This window comes from Gorilla gorilla, chromosome 1 (genome assembly GCF_029281585.2).
Source record: "Gorilla gorilla gorilla isolate KB3781 chromosome 1, NHGRI_mGorGor1-v2.1_pri, whole genome shotgun sequence".
NCBI lineage: Eukaryota > Metazoa > Chordata > Mammalia > Primates > Hominidae > Gorilla > Gorilla gorilla.
Window position 1 is genome coordinate 100,060,560 of NC_073224.2, and position 24,885 is coordinate 100,085,444.

General features: G+C 51.4%; 1 protein-coding gene across 5 annotated transcripts; it reads left to right on the forward strand.

Moving 5' to 3' along the window:
• Window positions 1-127: 127 nt before the first annotated feature.
• Window positions 128-24,835, forward strand: HDGF (heparin binding growth factor). Of its 5 annotated transcripts, none has more exons than XM_055362321.2 (6): window positions 128-148; window positions 21,571-21,647; window positions 21,798-21,936; window positions 22,596-22,781; window positions 23,066-23,292; window positions 23,489-24,835. In XM_055362321.2, the coding sequence occupies exons 2-6, from the start codon at window positions 21,580-21,582 to the stop codon at window positions 23,493-23,495; spliced, it is 627 nt and encodes a 208-aa protein (XP_055218296.1). In that variant the 5' UTR covers window positions 128-148; window positions 21,571-21,579; the 3' UTR covers window positions 23,496-24,835. The 5 variants fall into 5 exon arrangements, with proteins under 5 accessions (XP_055218296.1, XP_018880283.1, XP_004027034.3 ...); XM_019024738.3 differs by lacking the exon at window positions 128-148 and adding an exon at window positions 11,407-11,426; XM_004026985.5 differs by lacking the exon at window positions 128-148 and adding an exon at window positions 13,871-14,730.
• Window positions 24,836-24,885: the final 50 nt, after the last annotated feature.

Sequence of the window (24,885 nt, forward strand, 5' to 3'; positions counted from 1 at the left end):
ATGTGACGTAAGAGGGAGGAGGTGATCTCCCTCACCAGGATCGGGGTGCACATCCAGGAACACACCTTACCCTGGAGCCTGGGGCCTGGCCTCCCTCTGCAGCAACCAGTGAGACAAAGATGGGCAAGGCTCTGACAATCCCGGCCAGGTACTTGAGGTTAATCCCTTCTCAGCTCAGTGGGGTAAAGGGCTACCGTTCTGAGGAATCACTTGAGTCCGTCCTACCTGGCTGTGCCTCCCACCTATCCATTTGCAGATGTCCTTTACATTCCTTTACGTCTGTGAGTGCTGCTTCTTATGGCTTTGTATGTGACTTTCTTACATCTGTCTCTGTAAGTGCCCTTCCTTTACATCCATGTTTATAGGAGTCCTTGTCCAGCCCATTTATGTCTGCTTGTGATGATCTGCTGTGCGCCAGTCCTTCCCTGTCCGCTTGTGATTTTGTATCCTTTTCTTGTTTACCCATCTCTGCCCCCTTCCTGTCTGCCTGTGACTGAGTGCCCTCTACTTGTCTGCCCTGTATGTGTGTGTCCTTTACATGCTAATTCATCTCTGTGTGGGACCACCTCCGTGTTCCCAGATTGCAGAAAATTCTGTTGAGCGAAGCCAGAGAAAAGGCTGTTGAGGTTTTGGGAGGAGGCTGAAGAGAAAATTGGAAAGGTTGATGAGGAGGGACAATGATGACCACAATGCAGAGAGACAGTGAAAGGCCCAAGCTTGAATCCTCTATCAGACGAGCCTGATATGGGGCCCCTCCTCCCCAACCTCTCCACCCTTCAGAGACAAACTCCATGCTGCCTTCTCCATGAAGGCTCCTTAGAGCAATCTGTGCTCAAACTTTAATGTGCATAAGCATCACTAGGAAAGCTTCTGAAAAATATAAATTCCTGAAATCTAGCCTAAGAGATTCCTATTCAATAGATGTGGGTTGGGCCTGGAAGCCTGGATCTGTAAGAAACTACTCAGTTAGTTGCAAACCAGGCACTGAGGACCACATTGAGAAACTAGACCATCAAGTCCTACCTCACAGCTAGTATGCCTTGCACAATGTTGATTTCTAAAATCTGCTTTCAAATCTAGGTTCCCCAACGTACTCTCTGGTGACTGTGCGGTCACTTCTCTTCTCTGAGTCTCACTTTCCTCCTTTGAAAAATGGATAAAGTAGGCCGGGTGTGGTGGCTCACGCTTGTAATCCCAGCACTTTGAGAGGCAGAGGCTGGTGGATCACGAGGTCAGGAGTTTGAGACCAGCCTGGCCAAGATGGTGAAACCCTGTCTCTACTAAAAATACAAAAATTAGCATGGTGCGGTGGTGGGCGCCTGTAAGCTCAGCTACTCGGGAGGCTGAGGCAGGAGAATCGTTTGAACACAGGAGGCAGAGGTTGCAGTGAGCCGAGATCACGCCACTGCATTCCAGCCCAGGCAAGTGTGCAAGACTCCATCTCAAAAAAAAAAAAAAAGAAAGAAAGAAAGAAGGAAAGAAAGGAAAGAAAGAAAGAAAGAGAAAGAAAGAAAGAAAGAAAAATGGATAAAGTAGGTCGGGCGCGGTGGCTCACGCCTATAATCCAAGCATTTTGGGAGGCTGAGGCGGGCAGCTCACCTGAGGTTGGGACTTCGAGACCAGCCTGACCAACATGGAGAAACCCCATCTCTACTAAAAATATAAAAATTAGCCCGGTGCGGTGGCGGGCGCCTGTAATCCCAGCTACTCAGGAGGCTGAGGCAGGAGAATCGCTTGAACCCGGGAGGCGGAGGTTGTGGTGAGCCAAGATCACGCCATTGCACTCCAGCCTGGGCAACAAGAGTGAAACTCCGTCTCAAAAAAAAAAAAAGGGGGGGGGGGGCAGATAAAGTATTACAGAGCCCTGTCCTACTTCTGTGAGAAATGCCTGATACTAACACACAGTGAAATGATTTAGAACTAAGAGAAATGATTGTCCTTGTTGTTTGTCAACACATCTTGCCAGCTTGCAGAGAAGCCCCTAAAGGACAGGGACCTGTCTCAAATGTTTTCTTTTTTCTTCTTTTTTTTTTTTCTGGAGATAGAGTCTTGTACTGTCTCCCATGCTGGAGTGCAGTGGTGCAAATTTGGCTCACCGCAACCTCCACCTCCCAGCTTCAAGTGATTCTTGTGCCTCAGCCTCCCGAGTAGCTGGGATTACAGGTGTGCACCGCCATGCCCAGCTAATTTTTGTATTTTTTAGTAGAGACGGGGTTTCACCATGTTGGCCAGGCTGTGTTTAACAAATGTTTTCTAAGCGAGGATCCCCTTACTGTGAAAATTAATGATTCACCTTATTGGGTATAAATCCTCAAAAAGTGTTTTCAAGCAAGAAATTGATAATAGAAACTTCATGAAAGTGAAGGAAAGGGGATTTATTTCTCATTATGTACCCTTTTATACCTTTAGAAATTTGTAACTGGGCAAGGCTAGGCGCAGTGGCTCACGCCTGTAATCCCAGCACTTTGGGAGGCCGAGGCAGGCGGATCCCCTGAGGTCAGGAGTTCCAGACCAGCCTGCCCAACATGGAGAAACCCTGTCTCTACTAAAAATACAAAAAGCAGCTACTCGGGAGGCTGAGGCAGGAGAATCGCTTGAACCCGGGAGGTGGAGGTTTCAGTGAGCAGAGATCATGCCACTGCACTCCAGCCTGGGTGACAAGAGCAAAACTCCGTCCCAAAAAAAAAAAAAAAGAAAAGAAAAAAAAGAAATTTTTAACTACGTACGGTGGCTCACACCTGTAATCCCAGCACTTAAGGAGGCCAAGGTAGGAGAAGCCCTTGAGTCTAAGAGTTGGAGACCAGGCGTGGTGAAACCTTGTCTCTACAAAAACAAACAAACAAACAAAAACAGAAAAAAAGCTGGGCATGGGCATGGTGGCACACACCTGTAGTCCCACCTCATTGGGAAGGGCTGAAAGAGGAGGATCGCTTGAGCCTGGGAGGTTGAGGCTGCAGTGAGCTGAGATTGCACCACTGCACTCCAGCCTGGGTGACAGAGCATGACCCTGTCTCAGTAAAAATTTTAAAGAATAGAAATTTAGGCCAGGCGCGGTAGCTCATGCCTGTAATCCTAACACTTTGGGAGGCTGAGGCGGGTGGATTGCCTGAGCTCAGGAGTTCGAGACCAGCCTGGGCAACACGGTGAAACCCCGTCTCTACTAAAAATACAAAAAAGTTAGCTGGGCGTGGTGGCGTGCACCTGTAGTCCCAGCTACTCGGGAGGCTAAGGCAGGAGAATTGCTTGAATGCAGGAGGCAGAGGCTGCAGCCAGCCAAGATCACGCCACTGCACTCCAGCCTGGGCAACAGAGCAAGATTCCGTCTCAAAAAAAAAAAAAAAAAAGAAATTTGTAACTGGTACATCTATGACCCTTTTGAAAGTAATCATAATAAAAGTTTTCCAGTAAAACAGAATGAGGGCCGGGCATGGTGGCTTACACCTCTAATCCCAGCACTTTGGGAGGCTGAGGCGGGTGGATCACAAGGTCAAGAGATCGAGGCCAGCCTGGCCAACATGAAGAAACCCTGTCTCTACTAAAAATACAAAAATTAGCTGGGCACGGTGGCACACACCTGTAGTCCCAGCTACTCAGGAGGCTGAAGCAGGAGAATCACTGGAATGCAGGAGGCAGAGGTTGCAGTGAGCTGAGATCGCACCACTGCAGTCCAGCCTGGCAACAGAGAGAGACTCCATCTCAAACAAAAAAAAAAAAAAAGAGAGAGAATGAAATGATTAAACATATTTGTTTCCCTCCTAAAACCCTACTGAAACATCAGTAAAGAGATTTTTCTGTAAAGGCATTAAAGATCATTTTGAAAAAACTTAAACCCACAATGATGGAGAGTTCGGAAGAGAAGACAACACAGTAACAACATTTTGGAAGGTGGAAAAGAGATGCACCATAGGTAATTGGCTGGGCACATCTAAGAGAGCTGAGAACCAAAGTGGCCTTGAGGAATGCTGAGAATCAATGTTTAGAGTCTGATACCAGGGATTCCCCCTACAAACTCCCAACCAGATCACCCTGATGGAAAGGTTTTTTTTGTTGTTGTTTTTTTTTTTGAGACAGAGTTTCGCTCTTGTTGCCCAGGCTGGAGTGCAATGGCGCGATCTCGGCTCACCACAACCTCCGCCTCCCAGGTTCAAGCAATTCTCCTGCCTCAGCCTCCTGAGTAGCTGGGATTACAGGCATGTGCCACCACACCTGGCTAATTTTTTGTATTTTTAGTAGAGATGGAGTTTCTCCATGTTGGTCAGGCTGGTCTCGAACTCCCGACCTCAGGTGATCCGACTACCTCAGCCTCCCAAAGTGCTGGGATTACAGGCATGAGCCACCGCGCCTGGCCATGATGTAAAGTTTTTAGTATGACAAGCCCCAACCAGGTACCCAGAGGTACAAAGTGGCTTTTCTAGCCCACTGCTCTTATACATGAGCAGGAACCAAGGGTTATATATTGAGGAGGGACTCTAATAAGAGTAATAGAGATAAAACAAACAGGCCACTCTGCCCAGCTAAATTTTTTTATTTTTAGTAGAGACAAGGTCTCGCTAAAGAGGCTACCAGCCTCTTGACAAGGCTCATCTTGATCTCCTGAGGTCAAGCAATCCTCCTGCCTCAGCCTCCCAAAGTGCTGGGATTACAGGATTATAGGCATGAGCCACCATGCTCGGCCTGTTTTTTTTTTTCCTTATATGAAACTGTTGTTCATGTAATTGTTTGTTTTCCTATTGTTTATCCTTTTATTGATTTGCAAGAGTTTTTGTTAGTGTCTTGATATAATTTTTTTTTCCCTTAATTCAAGATCTCACTCTGTCATCCAGGCTGGAGTGCAGTGGTGCTATCTGGGCTCACTGCAGCCTCGACCTCCCCAGCTCAAGCGATCCTCCCACCTCAGCCTCAGGAGTAGCTGGGACCTTACAGGCACATTGCCACCACGCCCGGCTAATTTTTGTATTTTTTGTGGGTTTTTTTTAAATTAATTAATTTTTTTTTTTTTGAGATGGAGACTGTTGCCAGGCTGGAGTGCAGTGGCGCAATTTCATCTCACTGCAACCTCCACTTCCCGGGTTCAAGTGATTCTCCTGCCTCAGCCTCCCGAGTAGCTGGGACTATAGGCGCGTGCCACCACGCCCGGCTAATTTTTGTATTTTTCGTAGAGACGGGGGTTTCACCATGTTGGCCAGGATGGTCTCGATCTCTTGACCTCAAGATCTGCCCGCCTCAGCCTCCCAAAGTGTTGGGATTACAGGCGTGAGCCACCATGCCCGGCCTTTTTAAAATTAATTTATTTTTATGTTTTTGTTTTTTATTTTTTGTTCTGTTTTGTTTTGAGACAGAGTCTCACTCACTCTGTCGCCAAGGCTGGAGTGCAGTGGCACTGTGTCGGCTCACTGCAACCTCCGTCTCCTGGGTTCAAGCAATTCTCCTGCCTCAGCCTCCCAAGTAGCTGGGATTACAGGCGTCCACCACCATGCCGGGCTAGTTTTTATATTTTTAGTAGAGATGGGGTTTTACCATGTTGGCCAGGCTGGTCTTGAACTCCTGACCTCAGATGATCCGCCGGCCTCAGCCTCCCAAAGTGCTGGGATTACAGGCGTGAGCTACTGTGCCCGTCCTTATTTTTTATTTTTTGGAGACAGAGTCTCACTTTGTTGCCCAGTCTGGAGTACAGTGGCACAATCTCAGCTCACTGCAACCTCCACCTCCTATGTTCAAGCAATTCTGCCTCAGCCTCTCAAGTAGCTGGGATTACAGGCACGCTCCACCACGCCCAGCTAATTTTTGTATTTTTAGTAGAGACGGGTTCACCAAGTTAGCCAGGCTGGTCTCGAACCCGTGACCTCAGCTGATCCCCCCCCAACCTCCACTTCCCAATGTGCTGGGATTACAGGCGTGATCCCTGCCTGTATTTTTTTTGTAGAAACATTTTTGCCATGTAGCCCAGGTCTTGAACTCCTGAGCTCAAGCGATCTGCCTGCCTCAGCCGCTCAAAGTGCTGAGATTACAGGCATGCGCCACTGCACCTGGCCTCTTGATATAATCTTATTTTGGTTTCCACGTATACTTTGAATTCCAAAGATACCGAAAAAAAAAAAAAAAAAAGGCTGGGGGAGAAAAAGCAAGGAGAGGGCAGGGAAGGATAAAATTTGGAGAAAAATAAAAGCTTACAAACTGGAATGATGAAGTCAGAGCAGGATCAGGGTGTGTCAGGGTGACTGACAGGCCCCAGGGCTGAAGAGCAAACGACTCATGGATGAGCCTCTTTATCGTCCTGGCCAGCCACCTGTCATTGTCATCTTCAGTACTCCTCCCATCCCCCAACACTCATCCAGGGCCTGGCACACACCTAACAATGCCCAAGGAATATATGTGAGAGTGAATAAATGAATGACTGGGTAAATGAGTGAAGCCCTGAGCCCATAGGCAATGTGGTGGCAGAAACAGCCTTTCAGTCCCCACCCTGCCATCTGTCCTCTACAGAACCACAGCGTCCACCAGCCTGGCCACAGCTGCTGCCCAGCATGTGGGGAGGCTACCTCTACCCTGAGAGGGAGGGCTCAATCTAATTATTAGTCGAGAAAAGAGGACTTGGCCCCCCCTCACCCACACGCCTCCCTGAGTCCTCTCCTCCCCAGGCCTCTGTCCCCAGTGTCTCACCAGCAACACCCTTGCAGGAAAGGGCTGAAGAGTGTGGCCAGGCATGCTCAGAGCCATGGCAAATCTGTTGGCCTGACTCTGGCCCCACATTACATTACTTTAATCTCCAGGGACCAAAGGAATGCAGACACACCTGGGGGCTGTGGCTGTACAGAATGGTGGGCTTCTCATCTAACCTATGGCACTCCTGTCTGTAGGCAGCAAAGTTACTTCCAGTACTGCTTGTCAGCAAACTCCTGCAAACAATACTGCTATGAATGGCCTTTTATCTTTTTCACTTTGCAAAGTGGAAAGAAAAATGGTGAGAGATCCTCACTCCTGAATAAGATGAAATGTGTACAGTATTATTTACTATTGCATTATTTGTGTTATCAAAAGGAACAACCTAAATGCCCATCAACAGGGGACTGATTAAATAATTTGTAATAGTTCTAGTCCTGGGATGCAAGTAAACTAACAATTTATGACACAGAAACATTGTAAACTATTACCATTAAAATGAATGGGGTGGCTGGGCATGGTGGCTCATGCCTGTAATCCCAGCAATTTGGGAGAGTGAGGTGGGCGGATCACAAGGTCAGGAGTTTGAGACCAGCCTGACCAACAAGGTGAAACCCCATCTCTACTAAAAATACAAAAATGAGCCGGGCATGGTGGCGTGCGCCTGTAATTCCAGCTACTCAGGAGGCTGAGACAGGAGAATCGCTTGAACCTGGGAGGCAGAGGTTGCAGTGAGCGGAAACCGCGCCACTGCACTCCAGCCTGGGTGACAGAGTGAGACTCCATCTCAAAAAAAAAAAAAAAGAATGGGGTATGAGGTGGATCTTCATGTACAAATATGGAGTCTCAAAATATACTGCTGAGTAAAAAAGAGCAAAGTGTATACGGTGTGTCACAATTTGTGTAAAGGAAATAGATATCTCTGCATTTGCTTGAAAATTAGAAAGAATGTTACTGGAAGAATACCCACAATATTTCTGCCTCTAAGGAGAAAACTGGGTTGTAAGGGAGAGGGGTAACACGGAGATGACTTTTTGGTAAATCACTCCTTTTACCTCCTAAAGTTTGCCTCATTGGCATGTATTACCTACACAAAACATTAAACCAGATTTTAAAGATGGTGGTCTGGAACTCATGAAGATCTTCAGGTGCCTTGACCTCTTCCTGCCCTACTAAGGTTGAAGATCTCTCCTTTGAGGGCCAAGGAGCCATTCATTGTCACCATAATTCTTGGAAAGAGCTGAAAAAAGAACCCAGGAATACAACTCCCCAGGAGCCTCCACAGCCCCTTCCCCATGCAGGTACACACGTCACTCAGCCAGGACCGCTGCTGTCCTCTCTCTCCTGGCTTAGCAACTTCAGGCCCTTCCACCTCTGCACTGCTGCCAGATAAAGCTTCTAGAAGTTCACCTCTGCTTCATGTCTTTCTCCTGGACAAATCCTTTTATGGCAATTAAATCTAACTCTAGGGGGTGTTTGACTCAGGCATTTTTGTTGTTGTTGTTGAGATGGGAGTCTTGCTCTGTCGCCCAGGCTGGAGTGCAGTGGCGCGATCTCAGCTCACTGCAACCTCTGCTTCCTGGGTTCAAGTAATTCTCCTGCCTCAGCCTCCTGAGTAGCTGGGATTACAGGCACCCACCACCACACCCGGCTAATTTTATTTATTTATTTATTTTTATTTATTTATATTTTATTTTTTTTTTGAGACGGAGTCTCGCTCTGCCACCCAGGCTGGAGTGCAGTGGCGCGATCTCAGCTCACTGCAAGCTCCGCCTCCTGGGTTCACGCCATTCTCCTGCCTCAGCCTCCCAAGTAGCTGGGACTACAGGTGCCCGCCACCACGCCCAGTGAATGTTTTTTGTATTTTTAGTACAGACGGGTTTTCACCGTGTTAGCCAGGATGGTCTCGATCTCCTGACCTCATGATCCACCTGCCTCAGCCTCCCAGAGTGCTGGAATTACAGGCGTGAGCCACCGCACCCGGCCTATTTATTTATTTTTTGAGATGGAGTCTCACTTTGTTGCCCAGGCTGGAGTGCAGTGGCACAATCTCGGCTCACTGCAACCTCTGCTTCCTGGGTTCAAGTGATTCTCCTTTCTCAGCCTTCTGACTAGCTAGGATTACAGATGTGCGCCACCACGCCCAGCTAATTTTTGAATTTTTAGTAGAGATGGGGTTTCACCATGTTGGTCAGGCTGGTCTCGAACTCCTGACCTCAGATGATCCACCCACCTCAGCCTCCCAAAGTGCTAGGATAACAGGCGTGAGCCACCGCACCCAGCCATATCTTTTCATTCTTCAAGTGACTCCAATGTGCAGCTCCAGTCAACAGCCACTGCCCTGGAACAAAGGTGTCCAATAGAACTTACTGCAGTGACGGAAATGTTCTGTATTTACACCATACTAGCCATATGAGGCCACTGAACACTTGCAATGTGGCCAGTACAACTAAGAAACTGAATATTTAACTGGATTTAATTTTAGTCAAATTGAACTTTTTTTTTTTTTTTTTTTTTGAGACAGAGTCTTGCTACTAGGCTGGAGTGCAGTGTCATGATCTTGGCTCGTTGCAACCTCTGCCTCCCGGGCTCAAGTGATTATTGGGCCTCAGCCTCCGAAGTATCTGGGACTACAGTTGTGCTCAACCACACCCAGCTAATTTTTGTATTTTTAGTAGACATGGGGTTTCACCATGTTGGCCAGGCTGGTCTTGAACTCCTGGCCTCAAGTGATCCACCCGCTTTGGCTTCCCAAAGTGCTGGGATTACAGGTGTGAGCCACCACACCCGGCCTTTAATTTAAATTTATTTATTTTATTTTATTTATATATATTTTTTGAGACGGAGTCTTGCCCTGTCGCCCAGGCTGGAGTGCAGTGGCGTGATCTCGGCTCACTGCAACCTCTGCCTCCCGGGTTCAAGCGATTCTCCTGCCCCAGCCTCCCAGCTACTGTAATCCGAGTAGCTAGGATTACAGGCATGCGCCTCCATGCCCAGCTAATTTTTGCATTTTTTTTTAGTAGAGACGGGGTTTCACCATGTTGGTCGGGCTGGTCTTCAACTTCTGACCTCATGATCCGCCCGCCTCGGCCTCCCAAAGTGCTGGGATTACAGGCGTGAGCCACCACACCCGGCCTTAATTTAAATTTAAATGTCCACGTGTTGGCCAGTAGAGACTTAGAGAATAATTCTTATAATTTTCCCTTTTTCAAAAAAACAGAACCAGGCTGGGCACGGTGGCTCATGCCTATAATCCCAGCACTTTGGGAGGCTGAGGGAGGTGGATCACCTGAGGTCAGGAGTTCGAGACCAGCCTGGCCAACATGGCAAAACTCTGTCTCTACTAGAAATACAAAAATTAGCTGGGCGTGGTGGCGCACAACTGTAATCCCAGCTACTCAGGAGGCCGAGGTGGGAGAATCGCTTAAACCCAGGAGGTGGAGGTTGCAGTGAGCTGAGATTGCGCCACTGCACTCGCCTGGGCAACAGAGTGAGACTCTATCTCAAAAAAAAAAAAAAAAAAGACCATCTTTTTAAAAAAATAACTTTTTAATTGTGTTGTATCTATATACAGAGGAGTTAGAAAACATAGGCATTTTAAAGAAAAATAGCTAATACTACAACACTAACAGCTAATAGCTAACACATGGTAACTAATAGTACCTACCATGTGCCAGGCACTGCTCCAAGCATTTTACATATATCATATATATTAACTGGTTTATCAACATCCCCCTTTACAGATGAGAAAACTGAGAAACAGAAAGGTTGAGTAACTTGCTGCAGGTCACACAGTTGGCAAATGGTATAGCTGGGATTCAAACCTAAGTAAGCTGACTCCCAACTCCCTCACCCACTGTGGTATTGCCAGCTTTGTGAGGGCATAATGCCAGTACCTCAGAAGCTTACTGCAAAGGAATCCATTTTTTCAAACCAAATATTACACAAAATCTAATATAACAATAAATACAGTGATAACCAATTTTATTAAGCACTTATTATGTCCCAGGCTCTGTGCAAAGAACTTTATTTATTTATTTATGTATTTATTGAGACCTAGTCTCACTCTGTCGTCCAGGCTGGAGTGCAGTGGCATGATCTCAGCTCACTGCAATCTCCGCCTCCTGGGTTCAGACGATTCTCCCACCTCAGCCTTCTGAGTAGCTGGGATTACAGGGGCCCGCCACCACACCCAGCTAATTTTTGTATTTTTTAGTAGAGATGGGGTTTCCCCATGTTGGCTAGGCTGGTCTCAAACTCCTGACTTCAAGTGATCTGCCCACCTTGGCCTCCCAAAAAGCTGGGATTACAAGCGTGAGCCACCTCGCCCTGGCCTAAAGAACTTCAATGCATTCATTCATTCAATCATAATCACAACCCCGTTTTCTGGACATGAAACTGAGGCTCAGGGTAGTTAAGTGTCTTTCCTAAAGTTACACACAAAGTGTCCATGGTGGTGGCAGTACTCAGACTGTTATCTCTACAGCCCATATTCTCAACCACTCTGACTCCACACAGAATGCACAAAGGCAGGGCTGCTCTTTTATTTTGGGTGGCGTGGGTGGAAGTAGGCAATGGAGGCACAGTTTTCAAAGCCACTGGTCTAATCTAACCATTCTTCTCTCTTCCACTTTACAGAGGGTGTAACTTGGGCCAAGAAGTCGTGATGTGAGTAGGTCACACGGTGTTGAGGGCCAAAACCCTCGACTCCGTTGGGAGTTAAAGGGGAGGAAGTAGACATTTCCTTTGAACCTAATAATAAGCAGGTGAGGTTTTGTATTCTCATTTTTCACAGTGCAAGAAAATTTTGTTTAGAAATTCTAGTTAAGTCATTTACCCAAAGCCCTAAAGCCAGTAAGCAGCAAGTGGGATTCAAACCCAAGTCCCTTGACATGCCAAACCAGCTTCTTTCCACTAGACCACCCCTTCCCCCATTACTGTAAACTCCATCTCTCCGCTGCTGTCAGCTCCTTCTTGATCCGTACAGAAATAAAAGTTTGCCACCATTTTGCCTGACCTCCTCCAGAGACTCGCTTCAGGATCCTCGAGCCAGATCTGCACCCCACAACCTTATCTGCTTTGGGGTCCCAAGTCCCTCAACTTCTGTCCTGACCTCCTTCCCCACATAAATGTAGAAGTGCGCACCAGCATCAACAGAATCATTTCACTGAGACGTTTGTGAATTGGTTCCAACCTGGGCTGGTGGGTTGAGGTCTTGTGAGTCGTGTTGTTTTAGACCCTTACTACTCAAATGATGGTTCTAAGCAGCAGCAACAGCACCTTGGAGCGCATTAGAAATGCACACACTCCGAACCTCCTGAATTAGAATCTACTTTTTGTTTTGTTTTGTTTTGTTTTTGAGACGGAGGTTCACTCTTGTTGCCCAGGCTGGAGTGCAATGGTGCGATCTCGGCTCACTGCAACCTCCGCCTCCTGGGTTCAAGTGATTTTCCTGCCTCAGCCTCCCAAGTAGCTGGGATTACAGGCGCCTGCCACACACCCAGCTAATTTTTATTTTGTATTTTTAGTAGAGACGGGGTTTTACCATGTTGGCCAGGCTGGTCTTGAACTCCTGACCTCAGGTGATCCACCCGCCTCGGCCTCCCAAAGTGCTGGGATTACAGGCGTGAGCCACCGTGCCCGGCCTAGAATCTACACTCTTTTAAAAAGGGATTCCCAGGTGATTTGATTGCACGTTAATGTCTGCAAAGCACTAGGTTAGATGTGAATCCCAGGGGAAGCAGGCTTACGCCCGCCTGTGTAACTGACCTTCTGCAGCTCTTGGCTTAGTTGTTAGGGGCAGCTGCGAGTTGGTTGATGACGTTACTGTAAGGAGCACTTGAATATTAAATTGCAACCAACGCCTGGGAGATTACTGCAACAAAAGGAACCCTGGTTGTATTATTGCAACCAGCATCTGCATGGTGGACTGAATGAGAGGCCCAAGAGATTTTGTTGCAACAAGAATTTAGAAGCCCATTTCCACTTCCACACTGGCTATTATGATGCAACAAAGTGGAGAAATGGGAAGGGCTCTTGCTTTTTACTAAATTGAGTGTACCAAATTGGAAAATAGTTTAAAAGCGTGTTTGTTGGCCGGGCGCGGTTGCTCACGCCTGTAATCCCAGCACTTTGGGAGGCCAAGGCAGGTGGATGACAAGGTCAGGAGTTCAAGACCAGCCTGACTAACATGGTGAAACCCCGTCTCTACTAAAAATACAAAAATTAGCCTGGCGTGGTGACGCGTGCCTGTAATCCCAGCTACTTAGGAGGCTGGGGCAGGAGAATCGCTTGATCCTGGGAGGCGGAGGTTGCAGTGAGCCGAGATTGCACCATTGCACTGCAGCCCGGGGAACAGAGCGAGACTCCGTCTCCAAAAAACAAAACAACAACAATTAAACAAACAAAAAAACCATGTTTGTTGCACTGAAACTGTGCATATTTATAACGACCTAGGCCGGACACGGTGGCTCACGCCTGTAACCCCAGCACTTTGGAAGGCCCAAAGTGGGCGGATCACGACATCAGGAGTTCGAAACCAGGCTGACCAACATGGTGAAACCCCGTCTCTACTAAAAATACAAAAATTAGCCAGGCGTGGTGGCACACACCTGTAATCCCAGCTACTCAGGAGGCTGAGGCAGGAGAATTGCTTGAACCCGGGAGGCAGAGGTTGCAGTGAGCCGAGATTGGCCACTGCACTCCAGCCTGGGCAACAGAGCGAGATTCTGTCTCAAATAGATAGAGAGATAGAATAAAATATGACCTAGATAGTTAAAGGAAACCTGTTCTGATGCTGGACTTATTCTTGAAACATCTTCAAGAACTTGTGACAAGATTCTCTCCTAACAAAAAGATTTAGCCTGATAGAATCTGGACTATTACACTGACTGCATTTCAAAATGGAATGCATTGTAGAGTAAACACCAGCTAGAACTTAGTTGCTCTGTTGCAACAAGTTTGAATTTGCTATGGAAACAAATTGACAAGCTTGTGGCTGAGGGCCTGCTTGGCTGTTTTCTTGCAACAGGACCTTCCAGAATGCCCCCCTGTGCCAGCAGCCTGGTGTGCCTCTTATCACAAGGGGAACTATGGTTGAGAGGCCACACTGTTATAAAAGGAAAAATAGTGAAACATATTGCCATGGACATAAGGACAGCCAAGTGTCATGCAGGACTCTGGGAACAACTGCAGGCATCCCCTAGTGACAAGCAGCCATTCTATGCCTCTGTTGTTAGTTACCAGGGCAGTCATGTTTTCCCATCTTACAGCAGAGGAAACTGAGGCTTAGAGTTCAGGAGGTTGTCCAGGACAGATGAACAGCAGGGTAGGATGTGGATTTGGAACTTTTGGCTACATCCTGGACTTCCTTGCAGGGAGACTTTGCATATGCTTTGAAATAGGATCAGGAAACGTGGGAAGAAAAACATGCATATTTTTTACCTATTCAAACCTAGCATATTTTGTTGCTAAATTTTAAGGACGTGTATATGCCGTAACATAAGATCCAAATATCTTATTTCTAAGGGAACATAGGTGTCTGGAATGTGGGCAAATACAGTGACAGCAAATCAAAGATGTAATTACAATAAAGTCTTATTTAGCTTAATGGAAGAGACCTGAGTTCAAGTTTTGGTTCTATCACTTCTTAGCATATAACCTAGGCCAAAATGTAGTCTCGCAGAATTTGGCAAAATTCTACTCATTCTTTAATGCCCAGTTCAGTCATCACCTTTGTGAAGCCTTCCCAGACCCCCCTCCCCACCTCCTAAAAGAGGTAGCACCTGGCCCCTCGGTCTTCACAGTTTACTGAAGGGGTTGGGTTTATTGGCATTCTACCGTAACCCACTAGAACTGAGCTCATCTTTGCGGGGTTAGCTAGCCGTTTAGTCCAGGTCTCCTTGGCAAGACAGTAGCTTAGAGAAACGAGATCGAATGCACCCGGAAGGTGGCCAGTTTGTGCCTCAACTCCTTGGCCATCTCCTGGCTACCAAACTCAAGCGTTTCCTCCTTAGCAAAGGCGGACGTAGGGCTCAAATCCCCGCCGTTTCCAGGGCCACCCCCCATACGGTAAGCACGGCGAGGTCCAGAGAGGACCCCAGTGCGCGGAGCGGCACGGCGCCCACTCCTCTCGCCCTCGGCGCCTAGCACGCTGCCAAGAACCGCGGGTGCCCAGTAAATATTCGTGGATTGAGATGGAGCAGAGGGCAGGCGGAAACCGTGTACAGACGTCCACACTTAACTGCGCTGGGGCCGCGGTGGTGAGCGCTCCGCGGAGTCGGGGGAAGGGCGGGGGCCGCTCCGTCCAGCCGGGCGCCAGCTCCTCCCGGGCGGGCGGGCACCCACCGACCGCGGGCACACAAAGCCTGCTCGGCGTGCTCGGCGATCGGCTCCTTATGCCTGTGCCGCCACGCGCCGTCAGGCGGCTCCGGGTTGGGCGTTGGGCCGTGGCAGGCCCTGGGCGTCAAGAAGCTGCACGCATCAAACCGCCGCGGGAGGGAGCGCGAGGCTGGGGGGCGGGGGGAGGAGGAGGAGTGGGTCCGGGAGGAGGGAGGAGGAGGAGTGGGGACCGGGCGGGGGGTGGAGGAAGAGGCCTCGCGCAGAGGAGGGAGCAATTGAATTTCAAACACAAACAACTGCACGAGCGCGCACCCACCGCGCCGGAGCCTTGCCCCGATCCGCGCCCGCCCCGTCCGTGCGGCGCGCGGGCGGAGACGCCGTGGCCGCGCCGGAGCTCGGGCCGGGGGCCACCATCGAGGCGGGGGCCGCGCGAGGGCCGGAGCGGAGCGGCGCCGCCACCGCCGCACGCGCAAACTTGGGCTCGCGCTTCCCGGCCCGGCGCGGAGCCCGGGGCGCCCGGAGCCCCGCCATGTCGCGATCCAACCGGCAGAAGGAGTACAAATGCGGGGACCTGGTGTTCGCCAAGATGAAAGGCTACCCACACTGGCCGGCCCGGGTGAGCAGCGCGGCCCGCCGCCCCCTAACCCCCTGCGGGCTTGGGTTGCATAACACCGGGAAGGGCACGAGCGCTCCGCGCGGAGCGGGCAGAGGTGGGGGCAGGGGGCTTGTAGGTCTCCGGCTTTTTCTCTGTCGCTTCCAAGCCCACCCGCCGGTTATATAATGGTGGAGGCGGGCGGGGGTGGGGGTAGACACCTGGCGGGCACGGCGTCCGCGCGTAGTGGCGTGTGCACGGCGTGGGGATCCGAGAGCGCCGGTCACTTCCCGGCCCCCAGCTCCGCGTGCTCAGTTCCGCCCCCAGCCCCCATACTCCCAGAGGTTTCGAGCGCGAAGTCTGGCTTTGGGCCAGTCGTGTTATTCCTTCCCCCGACCCCAGGCGCCGCCGCCACCCCCCTTAAGACCCCCTTAGAGACCCCTAGTTTGTTCGTGGATTGTCGCCCCTAATTCAAACTCTTCTCTTCCTGGATAAATGGTTAAGAAGGATCCCAACCCGGAGAGGGCTAGATGGAGGCGGAGTTTGCTTCTAGGAAACTTTGGTTTGGGGCATCTGTAAGAGGTCTAAAGTTGGAAAGGTCGAAGGATCGTTGGGGGCGGCGTAAGGGGATCTACCTGGCTTGGAAATTATCCGTCAGAACCCATCAGCCCTCAGCTCCACAGAAATATTCCTCCATATGCTGCCAACTCAAATTTAGGATTGAGGTGGCAGATTCCCTTGTGGTATTAGGAAGTCCAGTCCAGACTGCCTCTTAGTAGGGGTTAGGGGAGCCCAAGTTCCTTCCCCCGCTCAGATGTGAAGATCTTCCGCCAGAACGGCCCAGTCTCTGCCATGTGGTTGATTCAGCCCGCCAGTATGAGCCCCCCCCCCCACAACCCCAGCACCTGGCCAGGTGGAAGGGTGGGGCCCTGCAGCCAAGCCTGGTGTGCTCATCATGTTTCCCCTAAGGACTGAGACAGGTTAAGTAAGGAGGATGGGAGGTTGCCAGTTGCTGGAGGAAAGGAGGGGGGATGGGGGGGCAGTGCATTTGGCAACTTAAAGTTGGTGTAGAGGGACCTTTGGTTTTGGGCGAGGGCATGACTCAGTATCCTAGAGTGTAGGACTCCTGCAGAGTGAAATCCAAGGGCAGAAGGACTGCATGTCTTTGGGGTGCTCTTCTCAGTGTAAGTCTGTGTCTGTCTGGCCCAGGCTTATTCAGGGTATCAGGCCAACTTTGGGGCCACTCAGAAAACTCAGAGACCCTTCCTCGCTCTGTACCCACTCCTCAGGAGTGTGCCTAATCCCACATGCCTTGAGCTCCTGGTTCCCTGAAACTTTTAGATGGATCAAATGAGGACCGGCTTCCGCTATTGGGAGTGAAGTACAAAGAGAAGCGGGACTCTCTGCGTTACAACTCTCCTGTACTTTACCCTGCACCCTTTGACCCAGCTGGCTTCTTGGCCCAGATGCCAAGGCCCTGGTGGGTAGGACAAGAACTGAACCCAGGTCTCTACTGTTCCTACCTCCTGAGGGTGGGACAAAGTCCAGAGGCTGGACTAAGCCCTGGGGAGGGGGTGTTAGCTGGAATGTGGGTTGCAGGGAACCCCTTCTGCATCCGGTAAGAGAGAAAAGGGGTAGGGACACAGCAGGACCCACACTGGCCCCTGTGAGGAAGACCTCAAGTTTCTGGTGGCCTTTGGAGTAAGGGCAGTCCCTAGGACTAGGGATCCCATCCATTTTCTCTCCACTTTGGGCCTCCAGGACAGAAGGGAAGGACAGGGGAGGCAGCGTTTCTTCCTCTGTTGAGGCCTGGACCTTTTAGATAAAGTTAGAACTGGGGTAGGGAGATCAGCCTGGATCTCAAAGAGGTAGGGCCCCACACTTTGCCTGTCTCTGGCTCTTGATTGTGATACTTGCAGGGAGGGCTACACCCAAGGCTGTTACCTCCCAGACACAGTCCCCTTGTACTCCAAAAGAACAGACCTCGAGTCTCCTCACCATTCCTTGGACCGTGTCTTAGTCCCTAGAGGCAGAGCCTGAGGGGCCCTTCCTGAGATGGATGAGAAGTAAGAGGGAACCTCACTGACTCGCCCATCTCATAGGAAGCCCAAATCTTCAGCCATAAAGACGGCCCATGTGTGGATTTTCCTTCCTCAGTCCCCGCTGCTGGGGAGGGTGGGTGATTCTGGGTGAAACTAGAAGGGCCCAGTGCTTGAGAGAGAGCCCAGCCAGAGGGGCCACGTGATAGGCAGGACCTGCCTGGAAGGATGGTGTGACTCCATCTTAACCTTCTCCTTTCCCTCTTCCGCCTGCCTAACTTCCTGGGGGATCTCCAAGTTCTTAACAATTAACCTCCAAGACTTCAGGGATTTTCCCCCCTGGTCCCTTTCTGCTTTTGCTGCTTCCTGTTTCACAATCCCAGAAAACCTGGGCAGCCAGGACCTCACCCGTCTTTCCTCCCGGTGCCCCTTCCCCCTCTACCTTCTCTTTTCTGCCTCTTGGGCTTGCCACACTTTCCTGGCCCCAACTGTCTCCTGCCCCAGATTTTCCGGTTCCTGGGTCAGGTTAGGCCTCAGCCCTGGGTGTGGTGGTCAGAACCCTGGCTGGTAGCCAGTGTGTGCTTAGCCTTCCCTGCTGCCTTCCTAAATGCTGGGTCTGTTTTTAGTCTGAGGCTGGGGGAGAGGTGTTCAGTTCTCTTTCCCCACTCTACCTGAAAACTTCAGATTCCTCTTTGGACCTCAGAGGGTGTCTGTAGCTTGGGAGGCTGGTGTTTCATGTGCTCAGGCCTGTCTGATGGAATCAGGCAAATGCAAGGCCTAAGAATAAGTAACTTGCCTGGATCTGGAATGGTTAAGAGGTAGCCGAGTTCCCCTATTGCTGGTTAGTGGAGGGGGTACCGTGGGGTCCCCAGCACTATTTGGCCCCACCCTGACCCAGTTAGCCTTGACTCACTTGTTCTGAGTCACAGCCTGGATACAAAGGCACCACCTGGAAGACAGATGTCTGTATTGGGGTACAGGGCTGCCCTGAGACCTCATATCCTCTACGTCTAGGAAGAACTGCCCTCCACTTCCACATGTAAGAAAGGACATTTTCTTTGTAGCTTGAGGGATAGAGGTGTCACTGTAGAAGGGATTTCTCCTCTTTTGGGTGAAGGGTTAGAAATTCCATCAAGTGAGAAGAGCACACCTCCCCTGGCCCTTCCCCTACAAGTGCCTATACTCTAGGTGAGGGAGCCAGGTGGGATGATGCTTTGGGGGGAGGTGCCTATCTGCTCAGGCCCCTGTCTTCCTCTCTCTTCCCTCTAGACCCATCCTTTATGTAGCTAGAAGTCAGCAGGGCTGGCATATCTGGTGTGCCTCATGCTATTTTTAATCCCATTCGTTCTTTTGTTTCTCCCCCACTGCTGGGGCTGGGCAGCTGGTGGCCTCCTGGGTCCCCTACCACACCATTCAGCTATCTGCCTCTGAGTTTGCTTTCCATGGGAAGCTGGGGTGGCACGAGACGGTGGCCAGGTAGCCGCTTTGCAGTCTGTGCTTCTGCAAAGAACCTCATTTCTGACCTTTCACCCACCCACACCCTCTTATGAAGCCTCAGTTTCTCCTCTTCCATCACGCATTTACTGTGGGCATCTTAATGCCCTGGCTCAGGTGTGGGCACTGAAAATGCAGAGCTCTAAGTCCCAGCCTTAGACCCTTCAGTCCCCACCCCCACCCCTGGTTCTGGGTGCACACAGATCCACAGAAGAAAGGCCTAGGAAAGGCGTTTGCTATTATTGTCCTATGCCTGTCTCCTGGGATCTCTAACCCCCGGGGGCGCTCGTTTTGTTTTTTGCTTCCCCCTGTTAAGAGGAGGATGGGAGCTAGCTGGTAACAAGACCCAGGCGTCCTGGCTGAGGACCAACTCCTCTGTCCCTGCTCCAGGTTTGGCTTCCTGAGAAGGACGCCCCCCTTCGCCCCGCACCCCCTGCAGCGGTAATCCAGCCCTAGCTGTGGTTTCCAGCACAGCCGGGGACCCAGGTGCCAGACTGCAGGCTTGGGGGTGGGGTGTGTTAGTGTCCCTTCCTCCCCAATCCGGAGAGAAGGCTGCGGGGCGGGGGGGGGGGGGGGGAGGGGGGAGGGGCGGTCACATTCCTGGTTGCTGAGTGGCCCCGGGGGCGGGGTTGCGTTGTCATGGCGATGGGGATCGTGTTTGTGGGGGGAACTGCGTGCCTTTCCACCCCCTGCTCTCACACCCGGCGTCTCCTGGTTGTGGGAAGGGCCCAGTTCGTGCTGGGCCTTCCTGGGGGGAAGGGCTGGACCTCTGTCCCCAGAGGCCACGGGGCAAGCGGGGAGGTGCCCAAAAGCCTGAAGATTCCAAGTCTGGGGCAAGATGCCCCTCAGATTCATGCCCAGGGCCCCACCCCCTCTCCTGGGTGTGTCTCAGCACACTCCCATCCACCCTATCTCCCCAGGCCCCCAGTTGGGCCCTCTGTCCCTGTCTCTGTGTGTTAATCACTGCCTTGGCCTTTCTGTCTCTCCTGTTTGCGCCTGGGGCCCCAGTCATCATGGCCACCTGGCCTCTGTCCGGCGGGAAGCCTGGCCGCTGGGGCTGCTGCAAGTGCTGCTGGGAGTTGTAGTCCCCACCTGCCCCACCTTCCCCCCCCGACCCACCCCTGGCTCAGCTTGGCCTGGGCTTCCAGGCCTGATCTGGGAGAGGCTGGCGAGGCCACTGCCTCTGGATTCCCTGACCTCAGATTTCTGCACCTCTCACCTTCACCACAGCGCTCCTCACCACGGGGACACGTGGGGCAGGGGATTTAGTCAGGTGACCTGAGACCTGGCCCTCAACAACTTGCTATGTTATTTTGGGCAAATCACTTGTTTTCTGGGCTCAGTTTCCTCATCTGTAAAATGAGAGTTTGACTGTGTGCCTTTCAGAGTTCCCTAGAAGCCTTTTGGCGGGCGTTGGATAGGCAGCCCTTTGACCTCACCCCTCCACTTCAGCCAGAGCAGCTTCCTTTTAGCCGTTTGGTAAATTCATTCAGTAAATAATTGTATACCTACTGTATGCTAAGCACCGTGCTGCAGATAAAAGCAGAGCTGGTCTCTGACCTTGGGGCTGGTCTAGTCCAGATAGTGCACATAGATGTTAAATAATAATGCGAATCAGTGTAAAATTAGAACTGGGAAAGCACTGTAAAGGGGAAGTCTTAGGAAAGAGTTTTACCTAGGGAGTCGGCCAGGCCAGGAGTGATAGGGAAGCTTTCTGGAGGAAGTAATGGCGGAGCTGAGGCTAGAAGGATGATCAGGAGTGAGTGAGTATTAGAGACTGCAAGAACCATGGTCAGAGCAGAAAGGACAGTGTACTGGGAGAGGCTGATGAAAGCAAAGACGTGTAGGATGTACTACATGCCAAGTTATGGTCATTTCATCCTCACAGCCCTATAGCTTTAGTACTGACTGTCTCCCTTTTACAGATGAGGAAACTGAGGCAGAGAGATGTTCAGTAAGTTGACCAAAGTCATACAATTGGGGGGCAGAGTTGGGGTTCAGATGTTGCCATTGTGCAGAAGGGGTGAACAGGTGGGTTCTAGAGTCCTTAAAAGGTATTGAAGGGTTTTGAAGCAAGGGGATGAAATCCCTGGACCAACATTCCCAAAGGCCCACTCTGGCTGCATTGTGGAGAATAGATTGTGGAGAATGGAGAAGGTGATGGCAAAGTCAGGGGGCTTTGTGGCCAGACATGTTGGGAGGCAGAATGGGTGCTGTCTGGCTGGTGAAGGAGAGGGAAGGATTCCTGGGTTTCTGTTGGGCTTTCATGTCTGACTTCATTTGAATAAAGTGTCACTGCTAAAAATGGCCCAAAAGCCATCTTGCTGACTATCCTGGGTCCCTCTCAGTCTGATTTTATATAAATGTGCCTTGGAGGTCAGCACCCCTGCCTCAGGCTCAAAACCTCAGGACTCTAGCTAACCTCACCTCCTCATCTCACCCCAGATTGACGAGATGCCTGAGGCTGCCGTGAAATCAACAGCCAACAAATACCAAGTCTTTTTTTTCGGGACCCACGAGACGTGAGTGGAGGCCAAAGGGGTATAGGTCGGGAGGGCCCCGGGAGGACTACTCTGGGGAAGGTGAGGTGGTGTTGGTGCCCCTTTCATGTTGGGCTGTGCAGCTCAGGGGCAGTGAGGGGCTTGAGAGCACAGTCTCCCATCTCTCACCAGGGCATTCCTGGGCCCCAAAGACCTCTTCCCTTACGAGGAATCCAAGGAGAAGTTTGGCAAGCCCAACAAGAGGAAAGGGTTCAGCGAGGGGCTGTGGGAGATCGAGAACAACCCTACTGTCAAGGCTTCTGGCTATCAGGTGAGCCACCGCCTGCCCCAGAGACCCCCTGGAAAGCAGATGTGGCCATGGGCTCTGGCAGCCCCCAGCCCACAGATGATGCTTAGTCTTCAGAAACTCCAGGGCTTTCAGGGTAGGAGCTAATCAGGGTGGTGGGAAGGGGGCTTCCTGCAAGAAGGGATAGGGTTGGGCTGTGTGGTGTAGTTGTGGTTAGGGACAACTGTGAGACAGCGGTCTGGGGGGCAAGAACAGGATGGAGGCGGTAAGTGGGGACAGGCCTTTATTGGGCCTAGTGTGAGTATAGGACACGGCCTTAACTCTTTCCACAAAGGCTTCCAGGAGGAGGTGCTTGTGAGCCGGGCAGGACGAGGCGGGAGGGTGGGGGGCGGGGGTTGGCGGGGAAAGGGTCCTAGCTCCCTTTGGGAGAAGTTGACCCGAGGTTTTGCCTCCTGCTCCAGCCCTCCCCCCTCCTGCACAGAGCCCTGCCTGCCCGGCCAGTGGGTTTACCCCGGGGCTAATCCGACAGAGGTGGGTCTCAAATCACTCGTGAGACTGGGCACCTGGGTGGGGGTGGGGGAGAGGCGGGAAAAGGAAGGAGTGAGTGGCTGAGGGAGGGTCTGGGGAGGGGGCCCAGCATGGCAGCGACTGGTGCCACTCAGCCTGTGCTGTCTCTGCTGCAGTCCTCCCAGAAAAAGAGCTGTGTGGAAGAGCCTGAACCCGAGCCCGAAGCTGCAGAGGGTGACGGTGATAAGAAGGGGAATGCAGAGGGCAGCAGCGACGAGGAAGGGAAGCTGGTCATTGATGAGCCAGCCAAGGAGAAGAACGAGAAAGGAGCGCTGAAGAGGAGAGCAGGGGACTTGCTGGAGGTAACTACTGCCTGCCCAGGGCCTGGGCCCCCCTCAACATTCCCCATGGGGTATCCCACAGGAGCAGGGCTTTGCCTCAGGGGTGCCCAGTCTGAGAGGTCGATCCAGCCCCTAGTCTTGGGGAGTCCCCAGCTGACCAGATGGGACACAGAAGGCATTTCAGCTAGTAGGGTTGGGGAAGGACTGTGGGTGTCAGCCTGGGAAGGAGCCCCGGAGGAGAGGAGTGGGTGGCTGGTGGCCTCCCTCTCCAGCCTCAGCCCACTTCCTCTGTCGATCCTGCCTAGGACTCTCCTAAACGTCCCAAGGAGGCAGAAAACCCTGAAGGAGAGGAGAAGGAGGCAGCCACCTTGGAGGGTGAGAGGCCCCTTCCTATGGAGGTGGAAAAGAATAGCACCCCCTCTGAGCCCGGCTCTGGCCGGGGGCCTCCCCAAGAGGAAGAAGAAGAGGAGGATGAAGAGGAAGAGGCTACCAAGGAAGATGCTGAGGCCCCAGGCATCAGAGATCATGAGAGGTGAGTGAGCCCCCTGACCCCTTGGCAGCTGGACTAGGGGGGACCGGCCACTCTCGGAGAAGAGGATGAAAAGGGCCTGCAGTGGTCAGCCTCTCGGGAGGCAGGGTGGGCTCTCCTAGGAGACCGGCACTGGCTGGGGCAAGGCCAGGCCAAGGCCACACCATTAACCCTTCTCCCCTCCAACCCTCCCTCACAGCCTGTAGCCACCAATGTTTCAAGAGGAGCCCCCACCCTGTTCCTGCTGCTGTCTGGGTGCTACTGGGGAAACTGGCCATGGCCTGCAAACTGGGAACCCCTTTCCCACCCCAACCTGCTCTCCTTTTCTACTCACTTTTCCCACTCCAAGCCCAGCCCATGGAGATTGACCTGGTTGGGGCAGGCCACCTGGCTCTCACCTCTAGGTCCCCATACTCCTATGATCTGAGTCAGAGCCATGTCTTCTCCCTGGAATGAGTTGAGGCCATTGTGTTCCTTCCGCTTGGAGCTATTTTCCAGGCTTCTGCTGGGGCCTGGGACAACTGCTCCCACCTCCTGACACCCTTCTCCCACTCTCCTAGGCATTCTGGACCTCTGGGTTGGGATCAGGGGTAGGAATGGAAAGGATGGAGCATAAACAGCAGGGTGGGCTTGTGGGGCCTGGGAGGGGCAATCCTCAAATGCGGGGTGGGGGCAGCACAGGAGGGCGGCCTCCTTCTGAGCTCCTGTCCCCTGCTACACCTATTATCCCAGCTGCCTAGATTCAGGGAAAGTGGGACAGCTTGTAGGGGAGGGGCTCCTTTCCATAAATCCTTGATGATTGACAACACCCATTTTTCCTTTTGCCGACCCCAAGAGTTTTGGGAGTTGTAGTTAATCATCAAGAGAATTTGGGGCTTCCAAGTTGTTCGGGCCAAGGACCTGAGACCTGAAGGGTTGACTTTACCCATTTGGGTGGGAGTGTTGAGCATCTGTCCCCCTTTAGATCTCTGAAGCCACAAATAGGATGCTTGGGAAGACTCCTAGCTGTCCTTCTTCCTCTCCGCACAGTGCTCAAGGCCAGCTTATAGTCGTATATATTACCCAGACATAAAGGAAAAGACACATTTTTTAGGAAATGTTTTTAATAAAAGAAAATTACAAAAAAAAATTTTAAAGACCCCTAACCCTTTGTGTGCTCTCCATTCTGCTCCTTCCCCATCGTTGCCCCCATTTCTGAGGTGCACTGGGAGGCTCCCCTTCTATTTGGGGCTTGATGACTTTCTTTTTGTAGCTGGGGCTTTGATGTTCCTTCCAGTGTCATTTCTCATCCACATACCCTGACCTGGCCCCCTCAGTGTTGTCACCAGATCTGATTTGTAACCCACTGAGAGGACAGAGAGAAATAAGTGCCCTCTCCCACCCTCTTCCTACTGGTCTCTCTATGCCTCTCTACAGTCTCGTCTCTTTTACCCTGGCCCCTCTCCCTTGGGCTCTGATGAAAAATTGCTGACTGTAGCTTTGGAAGTTTAGCTCTGAGAACCGTAGATGATTTCAGTTCTAGGAAAATAAAACCCGTTGATTACTATGTTGGATTCTGACTGATTCTTTGGGGGTGTATTGGTTAACTGAAGACAG